This window comes from Cyprinodon tularosa, unplaced genomic scaffold (genome assembly GCF_016077235.1).
Source record: "Cyprinodon tularosa strain WSP-4 unplaced genomic scaffold, ASM1607723v1 ctg137, whole genome shotgun sequence".
Classification (NCBI taxonomy): Eukaryota; Metazoa; Chordata; class Actinopteri; order Cyprinodontiformes; family Cyprinodontidae; genus Cyprinodon; species Cyprinodon tularosa.
This window is the reverse complement of record NW_024038189.1, coordinates 516081-536180: the sequence shown is the minus strand read 5'-3', so window position 1 is coordinate 536180 and position 20100 is coordinate 516081. Positions and strand designations below refer to the sequence as shown.

The 20100-nt window shown below is 43.4% G+C and overlaps 1 protein-coding gene across 1 annotated transcript in view; it reads right to left on the bottom strand.

The window, feature by feature from the left end:
* usp34 (ubiquitin specific peptidase 34) overlaps positions 1–20100 on the bottom strand; it is a 96800-nt gene continuing 76700 nt past the window's right edge. Inside the window, exons 54-78 of the mRNA XM_038278007.1 lie at positions 20007–20054; positions 19850–19915; positions 19595–19675; positions 16155–16240; positions 15794–15962; positions 14761–14835; positions 14506–14657; positions 14262–14415; positions 14133–14177; positions 13905–14009; positions 9454–9601; positions 8973–9277; positions 8511–8840; positions 7764–7921; positions 7604–7682; positions 7316–7442; positions 5214–5321; positions 5001–5105; positions 4753–4877; positions 4541–4664; positions 4383–4462; positions 4147–4287; positions 3919–4059; positions 1612–1768; positions 1–1530 (exon numbers count right to left, since the gene is read on the bottom strand). Of these exons, the coding sequence (XP_038133935.1) occupies positions 809–1530; positions 1612–1768; positions 3919–4059; positions 4147–4287; positions 4383–4462; positions 4541–4664; positions 4753–4877; positions 5001–5105; positions 5214–5321; positions 7316–7442; positions 7604–7682; positions 7764–7921; positions 8511–8840; positions 8973–9277; positions 9454–9601; positions 13905–14009; positions 14133–14177; positions 14262–14415; positions 14506–14657; positions 14761–14835; positions 15794–15962; positions 16155–16240; positions 19595–19675; positions 19850–19915; positions 20007–20054 (3831 nt within the window). The 3' untranslated portion in view covers positions 1–808. The remainder of the gene's footprint in view (positions 1531–1611; positions 1769–3918; positions 4060–4146; positions 4288–4382; positions 4463–4540; positions 4665–4752; positions 4878–5000; positions 5106–5213; positions 5322–7315; positions 7443–7603; positions 7683–7763; positions 7922–8510; positions 8841–8972; positions 9278–9453; positions 9602–13904; positions 14010–14132; positions 14178–14261; positions 14416–14505; positions 14658–14760; positions 14836–15793; positions 15963–16154; positions 16241–19594; positions 19676–19849; positions 19916–20006; positions 20055–20100) is intronic.

The window sequence follows — 20100 nt, the reverse complement described above, 5'->3', positions numbered from 1 at the left end:
TTCATATTAAAACTGTTTTTATTAATTTATTCTCTAATAAAATAAAGATCAGAACACAGCAGAAGAAGCAAAATAATCAACAGCTTGTGGAATGTACGTCTGTAAAATAAAATAAAAGCTCCAGCTGGTCCAACATGGGGGGGCTTTATTTTCACCACGGTCAAATAAAGCACCGCTTTTATATATTTATATATAGATATATAGTTTTACATATATATATATATATAAAGATATTTATATATACTTTGATAGTTTTTCATATACACCTTCAGGCAATAACTAGAGTGGATTCTTTACAGAATCAAGTTTCTTGTGGTTCTATTCATTTACAGGTAAACTTTGTTTCTGGATAATTAAACCACAGAAAAAAAGTCAAGGCAACTTTCCTTTTGCCTAATTCATAAAGTACAAAACTGGCACAGAGGACGACCATTTTTAGACAGTAAAAATGCAATAAAATTAAATTACAAACGGAGGAGACAGAAGTCGTGTAAACCTTTCCCCGTTACAGCAAACCTAAAATAAAATCACTTTCAAAAACAACTCAGTATAAAACACGCACAAAAACTAAACTTTTTTTTTTTTTTTTGCCCTTTGAAAAAAATGTGCCGCAGCTCGTATGATGTGTTGGTCTTTGTGCGACGAGGGGGGGGGCGGGGCTGCTTGGCGCCCAGGAAACATGTCGGGAGCCGCGGAAGCTCTACGCTCCGACTGAGTGGACGTCGGCAGAAGGCAACGAAGAGCAGCGGAGAAACAGCACAGGAGGAAAAGAAACCGATGGGCGGCGGATGAAGGACAGCTGATGATATCATGAAGACGGCGACGCTTTAGCAGACAGTTTGGTAACTATGGCAATGGTGGCCTCCACCGTCCTGTGAAGCATGTCCAGCATGTCAGGCGGGGGGGCGCCACTCAGGATGACCTGGGAGGGAGAGGCGTGGCTCCCGTCTGTCCCCTCCCCCACCAGCCCCAGGGCTGATGGCATGGCGGCGTCCTCTGGGGGCGTCGGAGCAGAGCTGGCGCCGCTCTTAGCCGCTGCCTCCGTCTCTCCAGAGGAGGCAGGCGGCGGTCCTCCTCTCCGTCCCTCTGGCCGCTCCTCTTCCTGCTCCTCGGCTGCCTCTGCGGGCTGCTGCCCTTCGGGCTCCTCCCCCTGAACGAATCCCTCTCCTACTTCCTGCAGCAGGGAGGAAGATGATGAGGAGGAGAAGGAGGAGGAGGATGATGATGAGGAGGCCTCCATCTTCTCCTCTTTTAAAGAGGAGTCCAGATTTCTAGAAGTAGCCGGCGTTGGTTCAGGAGAGGGAGGGTCCTGCTCGGTGCCAGGGTCAATTAAGGAAGAGGAGTCCCGCGTCTCGGTGTCTGAGGTGCTGGTGGGCGTCAGCGCCTCCTGGTGGTCAGGCTTTGACTCACTGCAGACGGGCAGAGCTGAGGAGGAAGAGGCCATGCAGAGGGGAGCGGCGGCATCCCCGACACGGTCGTTCTCTGTGCTCATCCTGCGGCGCTTCACGGGCGTCGCTCCTTCATCCTCACCTGAAACAGTCAATACACCAATCAATGACAGCAGAGCGTCCTGAACGGAAACCACGGAGGAAGCGACTCTGATCTCCGTACCTTTGGACTTATGGTCCTTGGCCTCCAGCTCCAGAGCACTGCGCTGCTGGAGACAAAGACGACAGCGACCCAGCAGCTCCTGCAGGGCGGGGCTGAGGGCGGGGTCAATGTTTGGAGGAGGCTGGATGGAGAGCAGCAACACCAGAGCCCTCAGGTCCTGAAATGAAAGAACAGTTAGAGCAGAATAAACTATACAGGAAGGAAGGAAGGAAGGAAGGAAGGAAGGAAGGAAGGAAGGAAGGAAGGAAGGAAGGAAGGAAGGAAGGAAGGAAGGAAGGAAGGAAGGAAGGAAGGAAGGAAGGAAGGAAGGAAGGAAGGAAGGAAGGATAAACTATAGAGGAAGGAAGGAAGGAAGGATAAACTATAGAGGAAGGAAGGAAGGAAGGAAGGAAGGAAGGAAGGATAAACTATAGAGGAAGGAAGGAAGGAAGGAAGGAAGGAAGGATAAACTATAGAGGAAGGAAGGAAGGAAGGAAGGAAGGAAGGAAGGAAGGAAGGAAGGAAGGAAGGAAGGAAGGAAGGAAGGAAGGAAGGAAGGAAGGAAGGAAGGAAGGAAGATAGGAAGGAAGGAAGGAAGGATAAACTATAGAGGAAGGAAGGAAGGAAGGATAAACTATAGAGGAAGGAAGGAAGGAAGGAAGGAAGGAAGGAAGGAAGGAAGGATAAACTATAGAGGAAGGAAGGAAGGAAGGATAAACTATAGAGGAAGGAAGGAAGGAAGGAAGGAAGGAAGGAAGGAAGGATAAACTATAGAGGAAGGAAGGAAGGAAGGAAGGAAGGAAGGAAGGAAGGAAGGAAGGAAGGAAGGAAGGAAGGAAGGAAGGAAGGAAGGAAGGAAGGAAGGAAGGAAGGATAAACTATAGAGGAAGGAAGGAAGGAAGAGGAAGGATAAACTATAGAGGAAGGAAGGAAGGAAGGAAGGAAGGAAGGAAGGAAGGAAGGAAAGGAAGGAAGGAAGGAAGGATAAAACTATAGAGGAAGGAAGGAAGGAAGGAAGGAAGGAAGGAAGGAAGGAAGGAAGGAAGGAAGGAAGGAAGGATAAACTATAGAGGAAGGAAGGAAAGGGAAGGAAAAGGAAAGGAAGGAAGGAAGGAAGGAAGGAAGGAAGGGGGAAAGGGAAAAAAAGGAAAGGAGAAGGGAAAGGGGGAAAAAGGAAGGGGAAGGGAAAGGGAAAGGAAGGAAGGAAAAAACTATAGGGGAAAGGGAAAGGGAAAGGGAAAGGAAGGAAGGAAAAAAGGGAAAGGGAAAAGGAAGGAAGGAAGGAAGGAAAAAAAGAGGAAGGAAGGAAGAAGGAAGGAAAAATAAACTATAGAGGGGGAAGGAAGAAAGGGAAAGGAAGGAAGGATAAACATAGAGGAAAGGGAAAGGGAAAAAAGGGAAAGGGAAAGGAAGGAAAAGGAAGAAGGAAGGAAGGAAGGAAAGGGAAAAAACTATAGGGGAAAGGGAAAGGGAAGGAAAAAAAAAGGAAAGGGAAGGAAGGGGAAGGAAAGGAAAAAGGGAAGGAAGGAAGGAAAGGAAATAAACAAATAGGAGGAAGAAAAAGGAAAAAAAGGAAAAAAAGAAGGAAGGAAGGAAGGAAGGATAAACTATACAGGAAGGAAGGAAGGAAGGAAGGAAGGAAGGAAGGATAAACTATAGAGGAAGGAAGGAAGGAAGGAAGGAAGGAAGGAAGGATAAACTATAGAGGAAGGAAGGAAGGAAGGAAGGAAGGAAGGAAGGATAAACTATACAGGAAGGAAGGAAGAATAAACTATAGAGGAAGGAAGGAAGGAAGGAAGGAAGGAAGGAAGAATAAACTACAGAGGAAGGAAGGAAGGAAGGAAGGATAAACTATAGAGGAAGGAAGGAAGGAAGGAAGGAAGGAAGGAAGGAAGGAAGGAAGGAAGGGAGGAAGGAAGGAAGGAAGGAAGGAAGGAAGGAAGGAAGGAAGGAAGGAAGGAAGGAAGGAAGGAAGGAAGGAAGGAAGGAAGGAAGGAAGGAAGGAAGGATAAACTATACAGGAAGGAAGGAAGGAAGGAAGGAAGGATAAACTATACAGGAAGGAAGGAAGGAAGGAAGGATAAACTATACAGGAAGGAAGGAAGGAAGGAAGGAAGGAAGGATAAACTATACAGGAAGGAAGGAAGGAAGGAAGGATAAACTATACAGGAAGGAAGGAAGGAAGGAAGGATAAACTATACAGGAAGGAAGGAAGGAAGGAAGGAAGGAAGGAAGGAAGGAAGGAAGGAAGGAAGGAAGGAAGGAAGGAAGGAAGGAAGGAAGGAAGGAAGGAAGGAAGGAGCAGCTGTGGTGAGTTGAGGTTCATACAGCATTGAGGAGGCTGCTGGTCTTGTTCAGCTCCACACGATGAACTGCCAGCTCAGGCTGAAGGTTGCTTTGTTCCGTCAGCAGGTTCGTCTCCAGAACACTGATCAGGTTGGAGCAGCTGGGAGCAGAGAGCACCTGGATCTACAGACACACAGAGGGTCTCCATGTCAGACCGTTTCAGAGAGCTGCTGTGGGGCCTACAGGTAGCCGCAGGCGGCTGTGCTGCACCTTGGGTAGGAAGCAGGTGAGGAAGGAGTAGACCACGTTGTTGTTGAGAAACGTCCTCTCGTCCATCAGGATGCATTTGATGTACTCGCTGAAGGCGGGGTCTTCACACAGCAGTTTCACGCAGGTTTTAGCCATAACAGACTGAAAAAAGCGGAAAGGTTCATTCATGTTTGCTGGAGTGAACTAGGATGACAATAAAGGCTGGTAGGCGTGTTCAGAGGGATGCATCAGGGTACCTGTGACTGACATAGTTCTGTCCATAGTTTGGGGAAGAGTGCAAGATGAAGAGGGAGTCCTTCATACGCTATCAGCACGCCTGACAGGAAGAAAACACCAGGGTTAGACGCGTCCACAGGGGCATATTTACCAGCGTTATAGCCACCCCCCCGCGTACTCAGTTTGACGAGCGTGTCGGTAAACTTCTCGCAGTTGATGGCGACGCGACACAAGAGATGGATGAACTGATGGTAGGACAGGAAGTAGTCCAGCAGCATCCTGTCGTACACCTCGTCTTTACCCTGAGGGACACAGAGCAAACCTACAGATCACTGCCAGCAAGCAGCTGCGATGGGACAGGAAGTGATGCAACAGCGGAGGCAGGCGTACCTTGCTGCTCTCCACCAACGAGGGCAGCAGACACATGTTGAGCTCCGGTCTGGGAGGCCGGATGTTGTTTTTGGCCCCCATCAGCTTAATGTTCTCTCGGCAGGGCAGGTAGGGGCCAAAGGACACTGCGACGCAGGAACAGGAGTTACGCAACGTTATCATTTATAATCAACATAAAAATAAAAGCACAGAAGGGCTGATAAGTTTTAAATGTTTAGAAATCTAAACAAAATAAAAAAGCAACTCACTGGGGATGTTGCTGTGATGGTAGGTGCAATGGTTGTGCTGCAGGAACGGCACCAAGGTGTGCAGGAAGTCATGTGGACTCAGGAGCACCAGTTCCTTCAGAACATCTGGAGAAATAAAGGGACAGAAACGTAAATATAGAAACCATCACTTTAAAAACAGATTGATTTTTAAATATCAGCTGAAAGAAAGATGGAAGAGTGACTGCAGGTTACCGAGGCAGATGTTCCGCAGCTCGGGGGGGCTGTAGGAGTTCAGCAGAGTCAGCAGCTTGTGTGCGAAGTCGATCCTCTCCTGCCACTGGATCAGAGCCTGCTTCACATCTGACAGAACCAGGAGAGAAATCAGATCTACTCTCAATTCATTACTCCCCAAAACACACGAGTGGGTCAGAACCAGCCGGCTGATCAACAATATATATAAGTTCAAAAATCTGATCAGGTGGAAAATATTCAGAGGAAACTTGTCTTAAATCAAAAAGCAGAAAATGGCTTCCAGAACTTCACCAACACATACAAAAAATAACTCGTTGGTTTCATGTCGTTTTGGACAAAGCAAAAAGAGAAAATGGAAAATATGTTTAGCACAACGTTCTAGATGAATAAAAAGGCAGCTGAGTGGAGTCCGTAGATTTCTGCCAGAACAATGCCATCAATGTTTGGCCAGAAAATATTCAATTTTGGTCTAATAGGTGATCAAACTATTCAAAACATAAATAACCATCTTGTTTGTAAAAAGGTCTTTGCAGGTCATTCATCCCTGCTGCAACCAGAATCTACGAACACTACAATAAATTTTGCAATGTATAATGCGTAATTACCATTTGATACCCTGTGCAATAACCTGTTTCTGTATATTTGAAACCCAGTGAAAAAGCTGTCATATGTGGATATACTGTAAATACTGTATATATCCCCCATGCACCTTTTTGTTCCTTTGGCACCTTCTTCTTCCTCGACCATCTAAGTTGATCTAACAAGTACATTTTTCCACTGTGAGGTCAATAAAGTAAATCAATCTTTTTCTGTCATTGCAGCTTTGCACGTTTCAGTGAAATTGTTCCCTGTGATAAACTATGGCTGGACCGTCAATACGTCACAATCTGGAAATTAACAGAAACAAAATAAAAGGCTAAAAAAAAACAGTCAACAGAATTCTACGTAGTTTAATTAAAAATACTTTGCCATGTAACAATGTAACATTTTGGAAATAAATCAGCACAGAGAATAAAAGCTACAAAACTTGCGTTCTTTGTTAAACGGACAATCGCCAAGCTATAATGACTGAGCTGACCTATAGTTAACTTTAGCTGATAGCAAGAAGCCTAAATGCCTTATAGCTCCGATCCTTTTGGATTTAGGGACATGAGCTGCTTTGATGTTTCAGCTGAGGTAAGGATCTACATTTCTTAATGAAAAAGTACAAAAAAAACACTGCTGGCACTCCTGACTTTCTAATCATGCTAGTTGTGAATTTTTTTATTATTAATCTTTTTTTGTAAATTAAGAAAACAATAAAAATTAAACAGAAAATGCTGAGTAAATTGATTGTTTATAAAATTTGATGTTTAGCTGAAGTTCTGGTTGTGCTCATAAGAGATCAGAGATGTTATTTTTCTACAAATACAGATGTTTACAATAATAATTACAGATGTAACCTAAGACGACAAATAAATCAGGCATATACTCGATTTATGCTACCCTTGAAAAACCGTGCAGAGACCGGTCCGAGCTCAGTAACTGAGATAACTTATCATGTGTAAATGGAAAGCAAACTGAACTGAACCGAGCTAGACACAACCGGACCGAGCTAACTGCAGACCAGTTCCAGAGGTGGACTCGGTTCTCGGATTTCAATAATGGCTTCAAAAGCCGAAGTACAGCAATAATAATCAAGCATAACTTTCTGAATGTGACGGGCGCCGCCATTTTGATTTGCTTGATTCCCTCCTTCTTCGTCTTCTTCTTCGTGTGTTTTATGGCGGTTGGCAAACAGCTTTTGGTGCATTACCGCCACCAACTGCTTGATTTCCTCCTTCAATACTGGCAGTAATACCGCAGATCGTCACTAGGAGGCGAGGAGTCGAGGAACCGAGATAGCGTGATGTTTAGATGGTCTTCAGAACCGAGCTCGTCTTGGTTAACATGGATCGGTTTTTCAAGGGTAGTGTAAATGGGGTAATAGAAGGAGAAATTCATTCTGACTCCTCTACGTCAACAGCACTGACAGAAACTTGGACCCAACTCCACCAAAACAAGTTGGAATGTTCTGCTGGAAGCTGCTGTGGCCAGCAGTGTAAACTGGGAGGAGGTCTGACCTTTGCGCTGCAGGTACGGCCGGGTGGACTTCAGGACGGACAGAAAGATGGAGAGCAGCTCCACCAGGTCTCCGGTCACGTGGCACGCCGTGGCCTCGTGGTACATCATGTGCAGCGTGTTGAAGGACTGAAGGGAGGGAAAACAAAAACACATCACTGTTTCTGTCACATGCAGAGTAAACCGGTTCTTTGTCATGATAAGCCCGGGTTCAGGAGATTAGTCTCTGTTCTAAAGCGTGGAAATTTAAAACGCCAACAGATGTAGAGTTAAGGTGGTCCTCAGCCTACCTCTGTCATGAGGATGAGGCCTCTGTTGAACACAACCAGAAGTCTGTCCTCGTCGTTCTCAAGCAGAACTCTGAAGGCACTGAAAAGAGCAGCAGCAGCAAAAGGATTCAGAAGATGGGCCTCTTTACTCCGACTGGACGGCGTGTGAGTGAGGGCAGACCTGATGAGGGTGGTCCAGCAGGAGCGTCCATCCAGGCAGCGCAGGTAGCAGCTGATGGTGGTCTTCTTAAACTGTTTGATGTCCTCCAGCTCCTCCTCCTTCATGTCAGGCCGCTGCGCCACGAAAAGCTGCATCAAGTTGAAGAGCTCCTCCACCGCCTGCAGGGGGCAGCACAAGCTCAGACGCTCAGAGTGGCTTTGACCTTTCCTGCTTCCATCAAATCGTGACTTTTAAGCGATCAAAATAAACCAGATTGTGTTTGAAGTTCAGTTATAAGACAAAACAGAAGCATCTAAAGATATTTTAATAGTTTTATATATAAATATAATAAATCAGGCAGAAAGATCGCTAGATGTGCTCCGGCACATCTAGGCCGTGAAAGAAACACTAGCTAACAATTTTCCCACTCAGGATTTGAGCATGCATACAAAACAGTTAACTGTTACGAATTAAAATCTATAGAATTGAAGAAAATTAACATGTTACAGTCCCAGCCATACGTTTTGGTTTTTATAGCACTAGTGGTGCTTTTTTGGACAGTAGGCGAACAGGAAAGGGGGTATGAGAGTCATGATATGCTGGAGAGACAGTGGGAAGGACCAGAGGCCGGATTTGAACCCAGATCGTCCACATCGAGGACTAAAGCCCCCATACATGGGTTGTGTGCGCTAACCACTGCACCACAAAACTGAACTCAGTAGATTTTCCCCCCCAATAAAAGTGAAGCTTTATTTTCCATCTACTCACCCCTGGATACTGGCTGGCGTGCGGCGTCAGGTTCTTGAAGGCCCACTGGATGTTCTGGTGCGCAGCCAGTTGGCGGGTGAAGGCGGGCGACTGCTCGCAGCACATCCGCAGGATGCCGTAGTAGGCTGGCAGCATGCCTCGGTTAAACAGCACCACCTCCTGGTCGTCGTGGTCGGCCAAAATGTAGTTGAAGGCGATATTCTTGGTGACCACCGGGTTCTGAACCACCAGCCTGACGTTCTCAGGACAGTCCACGCACACGTTGTACCAGAAGGACAGCAGCGCCTGCTTGTTGTGGTTGGTGGCGATGGCCGGCTCCGACAGCTTCGGCTGGAAAAGCAGAGAACGGAGAAAAAAAAATCTGACATGACTAAAGCACATAATCACATTCATTAAAAGATATAGAACGAATTTGGGGATTTGATTAATTTCTACAGCAGAGGAAAACCAACATGGCCGTACCTGGAAGAGGTTCCACAGGTCCATGAAGTAACCAGAGAACATGAGCTTCTCAGTCTTGGAGATGAGGCAGTAGGTCATGAAGCTGAAATACTGCACCAGCTTGGTGGTGCCGTGAACGCTGGCGTCCACATACAGCTTGGCCCGACCCAGCAGTCCCAGCAGCAGGTTGTAGACCTGATGCAGTACCAAGGTGGTGTCGGGAGACAGCGGCAGCTCTCGGGTGGGCAGGTGGAGGGAGCGCGTGGAGCGGAACATCTGGCGGAAGGAGTTGCTGGGGATGAGAGAGACCAGGAGGTACGCGGCGGCTGCAGGGAAGACGGAGAGATTCTGTTAAACTTCAGCTTAACTGCAGGATTAAACAGCTTCAGCATCTCTGAGAGGCAGCTGGGGTTCCATTATGTTTTAAAGAGCAGGTGTAGCTCTGCTCTGACAGCTTTAATCATCTGATTTTTTGCTTGGATTAATGCAGCAGCTTTCTCACATGTGCGAACTCGAGGGTAGTTGTGTGCCAGAAGGAAACGCTCCACCCAGCTCTCCATGTTCTGCAGCACCCAGCTGTGGGCCAGTTTGTTCCTGGGAGTCTGGACAGCCAGCCAGTCCAGACACTGGGACGGGTTGTACTCGATGACCTGTCAGGAAGCCAAGGGCACAAACATCAGTCCCTCACGCTGGTTTTTAAACACACTTTCTTAACAACATTGAAGAAAAACAAGCGTCCGCTTGAAAACTGCAGCCAGAATCCAGACATTAATGTCGGGCTTATGCCTCAGCAGATGGCCCCTCACACTGAGCCTGGTTCTGCTGGAGGTTTCTTCCTGTTAAAAGGGAGTTTTTCCTCTCCACTGTCGCTATATAGAAATCTTTGAATCAATTTGACTGTATGATCGTGTGAACTGTATCTGTAACACTGTCATCCTTGAGATGACATGTGTTGTGAATTTGGCGCTATAGAAATAAACTGAATTGAATTTAATTGAATTAATGTATATCTTTATGCATCTCTGCAAATCGGGCTTTTAACTCCTTGGATAAACATCGGTAAGAAGATGTAAAATAAACACAAAGATGTATTTATTGAACCCCATTGTTTTGGTTTTGAATCCGTATAAATTTGAGTCAGAATCTTTGGGGACGTCTGCATTGCTTATTAAAGAGTTTAGTACCATATAAATTTAAAGTTAAAGTTTTTTTAAAGTCCACGATTTGAAATTTTGCTAAATCGTGAAATCGAGAACTTCTCTTCTTCTGCATTTTTTATTTGTGCATTTGCTTCCTTTCCTCCTTCTGTCTGACAGCATGCTTCACCCTTTACTAAACGCCATGGCCGCTGCTCAATCTGAAGTTGTTTGAATCTATTTTGAAGAGAGAAAGTCCACCTGAAAAAAATCTTCAGTGCATTCAGTTCATCCAGATTACCATCCTGCCTATTATTTCTGTCAGAGCCGCTTAGACCCCCGTACTCCGGAGGTGCTCTGTCACTAGGAATCCAATTCAACAGCAGCCTATGGCCCGGTCGCCTCCTCGCGGTTTGCCATGGCGGCTAGAAGGCGTTTTTCATGTACGTAATCCAAACTGGAGGCACCAGGATAATAAAAGCGAACAGGTTTTACCGGCAGATTTTGGCATTTTAAGTTGTTTTAGGTGTTAATAAACTGTTTCAGAGTAGTGATCATAGCGCTCTGCATCATCAGTGCTGCCCATCTTTCTGCGAGCTCCCAGATCAGCGATGCGCTGCAGACAGCATAAGCTTTCATTTTTTTTTAAAGGCGTGGTTTCGTGGGGGCATCTAAAGGGACAGGCATGGTTGTTTATGTTCAAAGATATATCTTGCTGGAAAGTTTTTCCAAGATCTCATACAGCACCTTTAACAGCCACAGAGGGCAAATCATACCGCCTTAAATATGCATTTTCCGGGCCTCTGACTTTTAACTAGATGACTAATTTGATGTGATAAAGCTTCTAGTTAGAGTGGCTCAGGTTATCCTGAGTTCTCTATAGTTATGCTGCTATAGGCTTAGACTGCTGGAGGACATAGGGACCCCTTTTTCCATCTTTCTGCTTCATTCTCTCTCTATTCTCCTATTCTGCAGAATCTGTTGGTTCAATCTCTAACGTTCTGCTCTCTCTGCTTTTCCTCAGAGTAGCTTTGCCTCGTCTGTTCCTGTTTGGCTGTGACGTCATCCTGGAGAGAAATATCAGCTGTGCTGCTGCCATCAACAGCCTTGTTTATAGATGCTGGAGATCAGCTTGTTTTCCAGTGTAGTCCTGTTTCCCTGACTGTGACTAACTGGATGTGCTCTCTTCATCCTCTGACATGGGAGCTGGCTCGGAGCTCGTCTGCCTGGCTGTGTGTTTCCTGGACGGGGCCGCCTTTTGCAGCTGCTTTTTGTGTCTCTGCTTCTGTCTCATTGAACCCCAGTCGGCCTCAGCAGATGGCCGCTCACACTGAGCCTGGTTCTGCTGGAGGTTTCTTCCTGTTAAAAGGGAGTTTTTCCTCTCCACTGTCGCTCCAAGCATGCTTAGTGTGAGGGATTGCTGAAGAGTCAATGAGTCGATGCAATCAACTGGTTTTCCTTAGATAGAAAATTGAATCAATTTTACTGTATGATCTGGTTGAACTGTAAAGTGCCTTGAGATGACATGTGTTGTGAATTTAGCGCTATAGAAATAAACTGAATTGAAAATTGAATTGAATTACTACCTCATCAGTTCACCTATAAGAAGATTAAAGGCTCTGCATATGATGTTAGGCAAACGCAGGATACGAAAAGGAAACACTAGAATCCAGAGTTTATGCATTCTGCTTCTCAGTGTCTTCATGCTTTAGACACCAGCTCTGAGTTTTAAAACAAACTCAACATCTTCCACTCATGGCTTCCTGTATTCTTAGGTTGGTTGTTTTCCTCTTTCCTTTCAACATTAGATTCACAGGCATTGTTTCATTTATTAAACTATTACTACGACTACTTCCTCATTTGAGGAATGAGGAATGAGGAATTCCTCACCTTTGCTGACTTATGTTCATTGACTCTTAACATTTACTTTGCAGCACAATCAGCCTGGAATCTGTTTAACCATGAACTGCCGTCTTTCTATTCTTTCAAGGATCTTCTAAGGATCTTAGCACAAACAGATTCCATAGGCCACTGTTTATACTGATTTAGAAGAGTGGGTTTCATCGACATATATCATTTATATTAGACTGTTTTTTCTGTAACTAACTTTTTAACTGTCTTATTGTCAGAAGGCTCTTGTTAGAGATCTTTGATCTTAAAGCTATTATGGAGGATTTTTTAAAAGACCCGCCCTCTGCACTTGAATAATATGTTTAAAATGTGCTGTTCTCATAGCTCATACAAGCTTAACGGAGTCCAGATACATGCTGGGATATATCTGCCTCATCTGAGGCCTTTCTTTTCTTCGCATACACTTTGTAAACACTTTTTCAGCCATTTTCAAAGAACTGCGGTGAAGAAGTTGAGCTTCAATGACTATCTGAAACCGTAGCTGATCCCAGCAATACAGGACGGCCTTATGGAAACATGTCACCAAAATGATTGATAATTAGAAGAACCACTTATTTAGATGATCCATCCGGAAATAAAAGATCGTCCTCTTAACCTTTAAAGATATTTATCCTGGTTTAAAAAATAAAAACGTGGATGATATAACGATAACAGCAGTCAATGTGTGATAAACCTAAAATAAAAACATGAAAAATTCAAGGACTTTAAAGGATGGTTGTATTTTGATGGCCTTTGAGGCATCAAGCTTATTTTTTTGGCTCCTTATGCTTAGAACTGAATAATTTAAACTGAGGGAGCTGCTCTCCATAAAACCTTTCAGAAAACCTTCATTGAAGGCAAACTATAACATGAGCATGAAGCTGTTTAACCTGATTATTCAGGGTTCCTACAGAATAAGGCAAGTTAAATTCAAGACTTTTTAATGCCACTTGAAATAAAAATTTAAGACCAAATTCACAAGAAACACAAGAAAAACCTGCTTGCGACAAAGGCTTATTTTAACATAAACCACTGAACTAATGTTTCAAATGTTGAAAAGCTTCCCATACAGGAAGCTAAAAACACACAAATGACAGATATATTTTAACAATTATTTAACTGAATTCACAAACTTTGTTTTAGCAGGGAACAAAACAAATCAGTTTTAAAGCCCCAACATAACCAGTGCTAAGTCTTTTTTGCAGCTATTTTTCTTTGTATGGTTTTCTTAGTATGTTTGATTTGGTGATAAGTGGAGGCGTTGCAGAGACAAGGGTGGAACTAAACTGAGAAATACCGGCTGTTTCTCTGTAACTCCATTTTGACGCTTTGTGTTTCGTGCTTCGCATGTGCGACTCCACTGCCTTAATTCCCATCGTTCTGAGCTTGAATGACTTCTTGCACTAAATCCACCGAGCCTCACGTATGTTCCCTGGTTTTAGCCATGGAGAAAACTCTTGGCTGGAGACAATTTTGGTTACATTTACACTTGCTCATATTTTCCAGACAAAACGTTAATGGTGCATCTCCCAAATGTCCCGGCCGCAACAACGCTTTATTGGTTCCGCTATCGGGACGGAACCAATAATGGCAAGCTGTTATTTTTTTTTTTTATAAAAACAAAAGGTCAATTTGAATGTTTTATTTAGACTACAAAAATAAATCATAATAAAAATAATCCTATTTATGATTTTTTTTAAAATTAAGACCTACGAAAGACTGATTTAAGACATTTTAAAACCAATTAAGGCCTTAGTTTTATTTTGAAGAATTCAATGCCTTTTAAGACTTTTTAAGAACGCGCGGGAACCCTGTTATTTTTACACATAGTCAAATGTGTTTCTAATTTCTTTTTCTTTTGTTCAGTATGTTGGCTACATTTAAAATTTAGCACATTTTACATTAAAAACTCATTTGGTTTACAAACCTCCCAGATCCTCTGGAGGATGTAGGAGGCGAAGGAGGGCATCCCCGGGGGTCCGCCTGCAAACTCCATCAACATTGTTAGCAGCTTGAAGAAAGGATTGGCAGCCTGAAGGAAGACAGGGTAGCATGTAAGCGGGATGGTTATAAAAAAATAAAAATAAAGAAATCGGGTTAAATAGCCTCTAGTTTTTGATTTTTGGAGAATGTGAGCTTCCTTATCAACCATTACCTCAGGGGTGAGTTTGGCGATGGAGGTGAAGAGCATCGACACAATCTAAGGAGAAAAGATTTATTATTCCTCAATCATTAAAATAAAGAAAACTGAACTTGAAACTGATTCTACAAAAAAAAAACCTACATGTTCAGCCAGACGGTTGTTATAGCGACAGAGGCTGAAGATGAGGTTGCAAGTCTGTCTGATGTTGATGCCGTCTCGGATGTGCTGGAACAGGAAGGGGAAGCCTTTCCCTCCGGTCAGAGCCGCCATGTCGCTCTGGGACAGAGTCAGGTGTCTGTGTGGATAGATTCACAGAGAGACGTGAATCCCTTTGTACCAAGAAGAAGGAAATCTGCTGCACCGGATCTGCAGCAGGGAGCCGTACCTCTCAGAGCGAGACTGCTCCACCAGCAGAGCGATGAGCGCAATCATTTTCTCCAGAGCAGCCGGACGGTACTTCTCCTCCGCTAAAGACAGGATGTCCTCCTCTTCGTCCTCCTCCTCTGCCTCCTCCTCTGACAGCACCTCCACCTGAGGCTGAGGAACAGCACAGCCCCGTTAGACAACATTAGCATCACCTGCTTGTTGTGGATTTTCTCTTTGGGTTAAAACGTCACCTTCCATCAGTTTTTAGACTTACGTTTTCAGGCCCTTTGGTCCCCATGTAGAAGTGCACCATGATGGAGATGGCTTGTAGTGACAACAGGAACTGACTCTGTCGACACGGGAAGAAAGGAAACCCGGACCTGAGCTTTTAGATCTTTAAAGGATCACAATCCCCCGATTCTTCCTGCTGTGAGCTGGCTATTAGTAGTCCCATTTACACTACCCTTTTGAAACCTTGCTGAGATCGGTCTGAGCACGTTACCCGAGATAACTGGTGACTGTAAATGTACGCAGATCTGAACCAGACCGTCCCAGACACAACCGAACCGCGCTAAAGTTCGTCAGTAGGTCTCGGCGCGGTTCAGTTCTGGTTAGATTCTCAGATAAAGAACGCATGAGCAGACAGCGTCATCTCCTTACAGTCAGCCTCCGTAATTAGGAAATTTCAGACATTTATAAAAATACTAGCTTCCCTACCGTGCCACATGATTTCTATTGATAATTCTGCTTAGCAGTGTGATGAGCCTCAACTTCAGTCATTGTTTCCTGCATCTGTAAGACCTGAGTAGAATATTGTTTGTTGTATCCACTTCCCAAAAGCCAACTCTGTCAAGTAAATTTACCAAAAAGCTGCCTTCTTCGCCTGACCCTCCGCAAACTTCCTGAATGTTACGGGCGCCACTATGTCGGTTTGTTTGTTTACTTCTAGAGAGCAGTAGTACCATAGATCACCACTAGGAGGCGAGGAACTGTGCTAGCATGGTGTGTAAACTGTTGTAAGGAACAGAGCTTGGCACAAATGGGTTTTCAGAGGGTAGTGTAAAATTCCATCATTTTACAAACTAAAGGATCCATAAAAAGGATTTGTAAAATCATTATTATAGAACTATGATCTAAGCAGCTTTAGAAATGTCGACCCAGATTCTCCTATTTTGGAGTTTTGCCTGCTTGAACAGCTGAATTAGCTCAAAAAAATATTCAGTCACTGATTTAAACCAGCTGCCCTGAGGAAGATGAGTTATTTGCCATCCGGCTAGACAGCTAGAACAGGCTAGAATAAAACAGACCTCCTCCTCTCCCATCTTGGCGAACTCGTAGAGAAAGGCGAAGTACTCGGTCAGGTGTTTGCTGTGGGGCTTGACGCCGTGCTCCATGATGGACAGGAGGGTCTTGACGAATCGTGTGACACAGGATCGACTTCCGATGTCCTCCACGGGGCCGTCCATGTCATCCGACCTGAACGGGATGCACAGCACAGCTGGTCAGTACAAAATGACATCAGAAAAGCCAGAAACCACTGAGTAGAAAAGTTAATACACTTGTAGAGCTTTAATGTTGTAGAAACAAAGAGCTTTCTTATAAACATTTAATGTTAAAACACCCGATGACGCTTAAAGAATCCAGAGTGAAGGGGGTGAGGGATCGTACCCGTCCTCCATTCCAGGCTGCAGGTAGAGGTGGGCGTGAACGGGCCTCAGTCTCTGGATGACATGAATACATAACCTCTGGAACATCTGGAACAAAAAGACAGATTTGTTTTTTCTTTTAACTCCAGAAACAGATTTCTCTCTTGTAGCATCTTAGACTTCTTATAAAGGATACAAGGATACTGTTTTGGTTAAAACTGATTTTAACCAGGAGTGATGTGTCCTCTAGAGAGTTGGGTTAATTACCAGTTAGACTGGAAACAGATGATTTAAGGCTTTTACAGCAGCTCAGGAAATCTAGACAGAATTCTTGTTCCAGCCAGTAGTTATTAGAGATGCACCGATCCAATATCATTATCGGTATTGGAAGTAAAAAAAAAGGTTAAAATTGTCCCAATTCATAGAAAGACTCAGTCTATTTCTATAATAAATTGAAATTAGTTCAAAATATTTTCCACAGCAGGAAGGTTTAATCCTTTATGAGGATCTGTCTGTGATTCAATAAATAAAATCAGTTTGATCCCTTAGAGGTGAGTATTTGTTTCCAGGAGGCAGTGTTGCCAACTCCTCAGTAAGGAAAGCAGCTATTGGCTGTGCTAAAAGTCGCTAGAAGTCGCTAAATGACATCATCGCCTAATTTGCATAATCTGCCACAGGAAGTGATGTGCATGTTATTGATGCTGTGGGAGAAATAATGTCGTTACAGAAAGACAAAAAGTGAGTAAAAACACTATATAATAGAGCTACTTTTTTCAGGGTTTGATTCCCTCTCTTTTCTGTATTTTTGACTGTACAGTTTAGACTGAGACATAATGATTCTCACCAGCAGATCAATGTTAATCTTAGAGAGGAAAACACAATGGACAAGGTGATTAAGTGACTGACTGCGGCTGTGTGAATCAAATGCTGTTATTTATTTAAGATAAAATATTTCAAATTCAGTTATTTATTTTAGACCAAATAACATTTTACATTTACATCCCGCTCGCTCCCGCCTTGAATATAAATCAGGGCGGAGCGGCACCGCGTGATCAATTTGCGGCATCAATCCCGGCGCATGCGCGCTTCATTTGCAGTCTGGACGCTGAGAGTAAACATCCTGCGGCTCTGACTGCAGCGCTGAGGGGGACTCCTGCGGGAGCGGGAGAACGGGTCTGGGATGGGGGAGGCGCCCCACGGCAGCAGCTGCCGCGGGAGGACTAGAGTAGGAACGATACATGCTTTCACGTAAGAGTCTCCAAAAGCCGCCAGTGACACCGTAAAAAGTCGGTAGAATTGTCGCTAGTCGCTTTTTTGAAAAATAGTCGCTGGAGGGGTCTGAAAAGTCGCTAAATATAGCGACAAAGTCGCTGAGTTGGCAACACTGCCAGGAGGGCATTTGTTCCGAAAACATGATTTACTGTTTTTATAATTCCCTTTTCTTGAGGTATAAAAGTGTCCATTTATACAATTCATACCTTCTTATAAAAAGAGAAGTTGATGACAGTTTCTTAAAATAAATCTACAGCAATGTTGGTGAGAGCACATGCACAATCCTGTACCCGCTCCCTAGAGGGAACACTTATTCAGCACGTGCTAACATACAAGAGCCCATTCCTCCTCGTGCACGCTCTGTTTAAAACTTGCTGTTTGCATCACTCATACAAGCTTACTTTCCAAAAAAACATTCTCACAACCGGTAAGTGAAATTGGAGACGAGCACGTAGGATGGCGTTACGTAAACGTATCACCAGAATGATTGACAGTTAGGAGGATCACTTATTTTGATGATCTACCTGCAAAAAGAAAATCCTGCACTATGCCTTTAAAGAATATCAACGCTGAGGAAAGGTTCAGCGGAAACTGCATAAATGTGTAAACAGCGATGGAGCCGTTTCTCTCCACAAGAGAGCATCCCTCATTAAGAACGGCGTCCACTGCAGGTATATTGTAGCCTGGGTGCGATTCCGAACTTAGTCCCGCCCAGAACGTTTGAGGTCGGGAAGTTCGGTCTGGCATTGCTCAACAGTAGCGCGAGTATGCTCGCCCAATATCTGGTGGGCCAATCAAATTGTCAGGGCGGGCTTTATACGATGATGTACAGATGATCAAGAGTAACTTAATCAACCATGTGACCAAAGCGCGCTTGGGTGACAACAATAATGGCTGCCGCTGGAGAGTTTGGGTGAGTAGATTCTGCTATTAGGTCTGTTCTAGAAGATATCGACAGCAAATTAATTTTAAAAGAGGAACAGAGAAACAACACCGGCAAAAATCGTTCACGCTCATCTTCTTATTCTAGGCGTGCAACTGCACGATTCTATTTTTGTTGACAACAACTATGCGTCGCTTAACATACGTCACGCACTCCGTTGCTCTTATTGGTTGTAGGTCTATCCAATTGAGTGCAGAGGCATTTTTTTTCCTGGTTCGTTCAAAACACACCCCATAATCACAGCTCTATGGAGCAGTATCAGACTCATATTCTGACTAGAATTGAGTAGGACTACGTCAGGCTAGGTATACTGATGCCCGCTCATAAAACCCCACAATAAATCTCATCCTGAATGCATAAAATCATGTAATTTTCATTAGGCACAGAGGTGGCGGCTAAAATAAGTTAAGGATTAGCGACATAATCATCAACTAATTTAGTGTTAAATAACTGGAGTAGACAGAGTCTATAAGATGCCTATAGAGAGAAGAACCCGCTTGCAGCAAAACCACACCAAAAAACATTTATAACTTGTATTTATGTTGGAAAAAAATGCATCTTTGTCTTAAATCTGCTCGATTCAGAACTTAATTAATAATTTTTTTAGTTAATTTTCTGAAAAAGAAAAAAAAAAGAAAAACAAATCTTAAAAAACTTGTTCGCAATTGATTTCAAATCCTTTAAATGAAAAAGTTGTAGAGAGATTAATTAATCAGTAAGTTAAAGTCCTGGTTTCCATGTCTACCTTTTTGCTAAACAAAGATTTACATCCATATTTGGACTTTTGCTTGACAATTTGAATGAATTTATTTTAAGAACCGGCTTAGATTTTTTTTTCCCCCATTCACAATCCATTGAAAATGTTAAATAAAAATTTTTTGTTTTTTTTTGTTTAAAACACCTATATATTGGGTTTAACTAAGTTAGTGAGAGTATCTCTTAAATGATTAATGAAATAAAATGTATTGAATACTAGGATAACCAACTGCTGAACAGGAGCCCTACACTGCCAAAAAAAAAATCTAAATCTAAATAAGTGCATTTGTCCTTAAAATAATGGAACAAGACAATTTACACTTAAAATAAGTGTATACTATCCAATTATCTTATTTTAAGAATAAAAAAAATTATTCCATTGACAAATCATCTTATTTACCTACTTAAATTAAGGTTAAATACACTTAATTTAAGACAGCTTCCCTTATTTTTAGATCGTTTTTGCAGTGTAACGTGTTTTTCTTTCCCACCTGTCTGACGATCTGATTGGGGCACTTTATGAGGATCTGCATCGGCCACCAGTTATCATCAGCCATCCGATCCAAAAACCACTGAAACAGGAAGACGGGAAAAAGGCAACTGAATGAGTAAAATATAGTATTTATTTTTTCAACTGTCCACTACGTGCATCACGTTACATATCTTAATAAGTGATGACCGAATCGATGACGCATTAAAAGAATAAATGCAGAAATTATATTAGATAGAGTGACTGAAGCTCAAACCTCGCAGGCTGCCTGGCTGTTGTTGAACTGCTTGGTTAGAAGCTCGATCCACTGCAGCATGGTTGGCTGGATGGAGCGAAATATAAATCAGTTCACCTATTCTGTAATTCCCAACAAATACACTGGCTAAAAACAGAGTATCTAAACTTAAACATACCTTTTCTTTGGAGTGAATAAAAGTCTCAAGAACAAAAGATGTACTCAGCTGCAAAAGAAAGCATAAAAAACGAAACGGGTCATAAAGCTTTGAA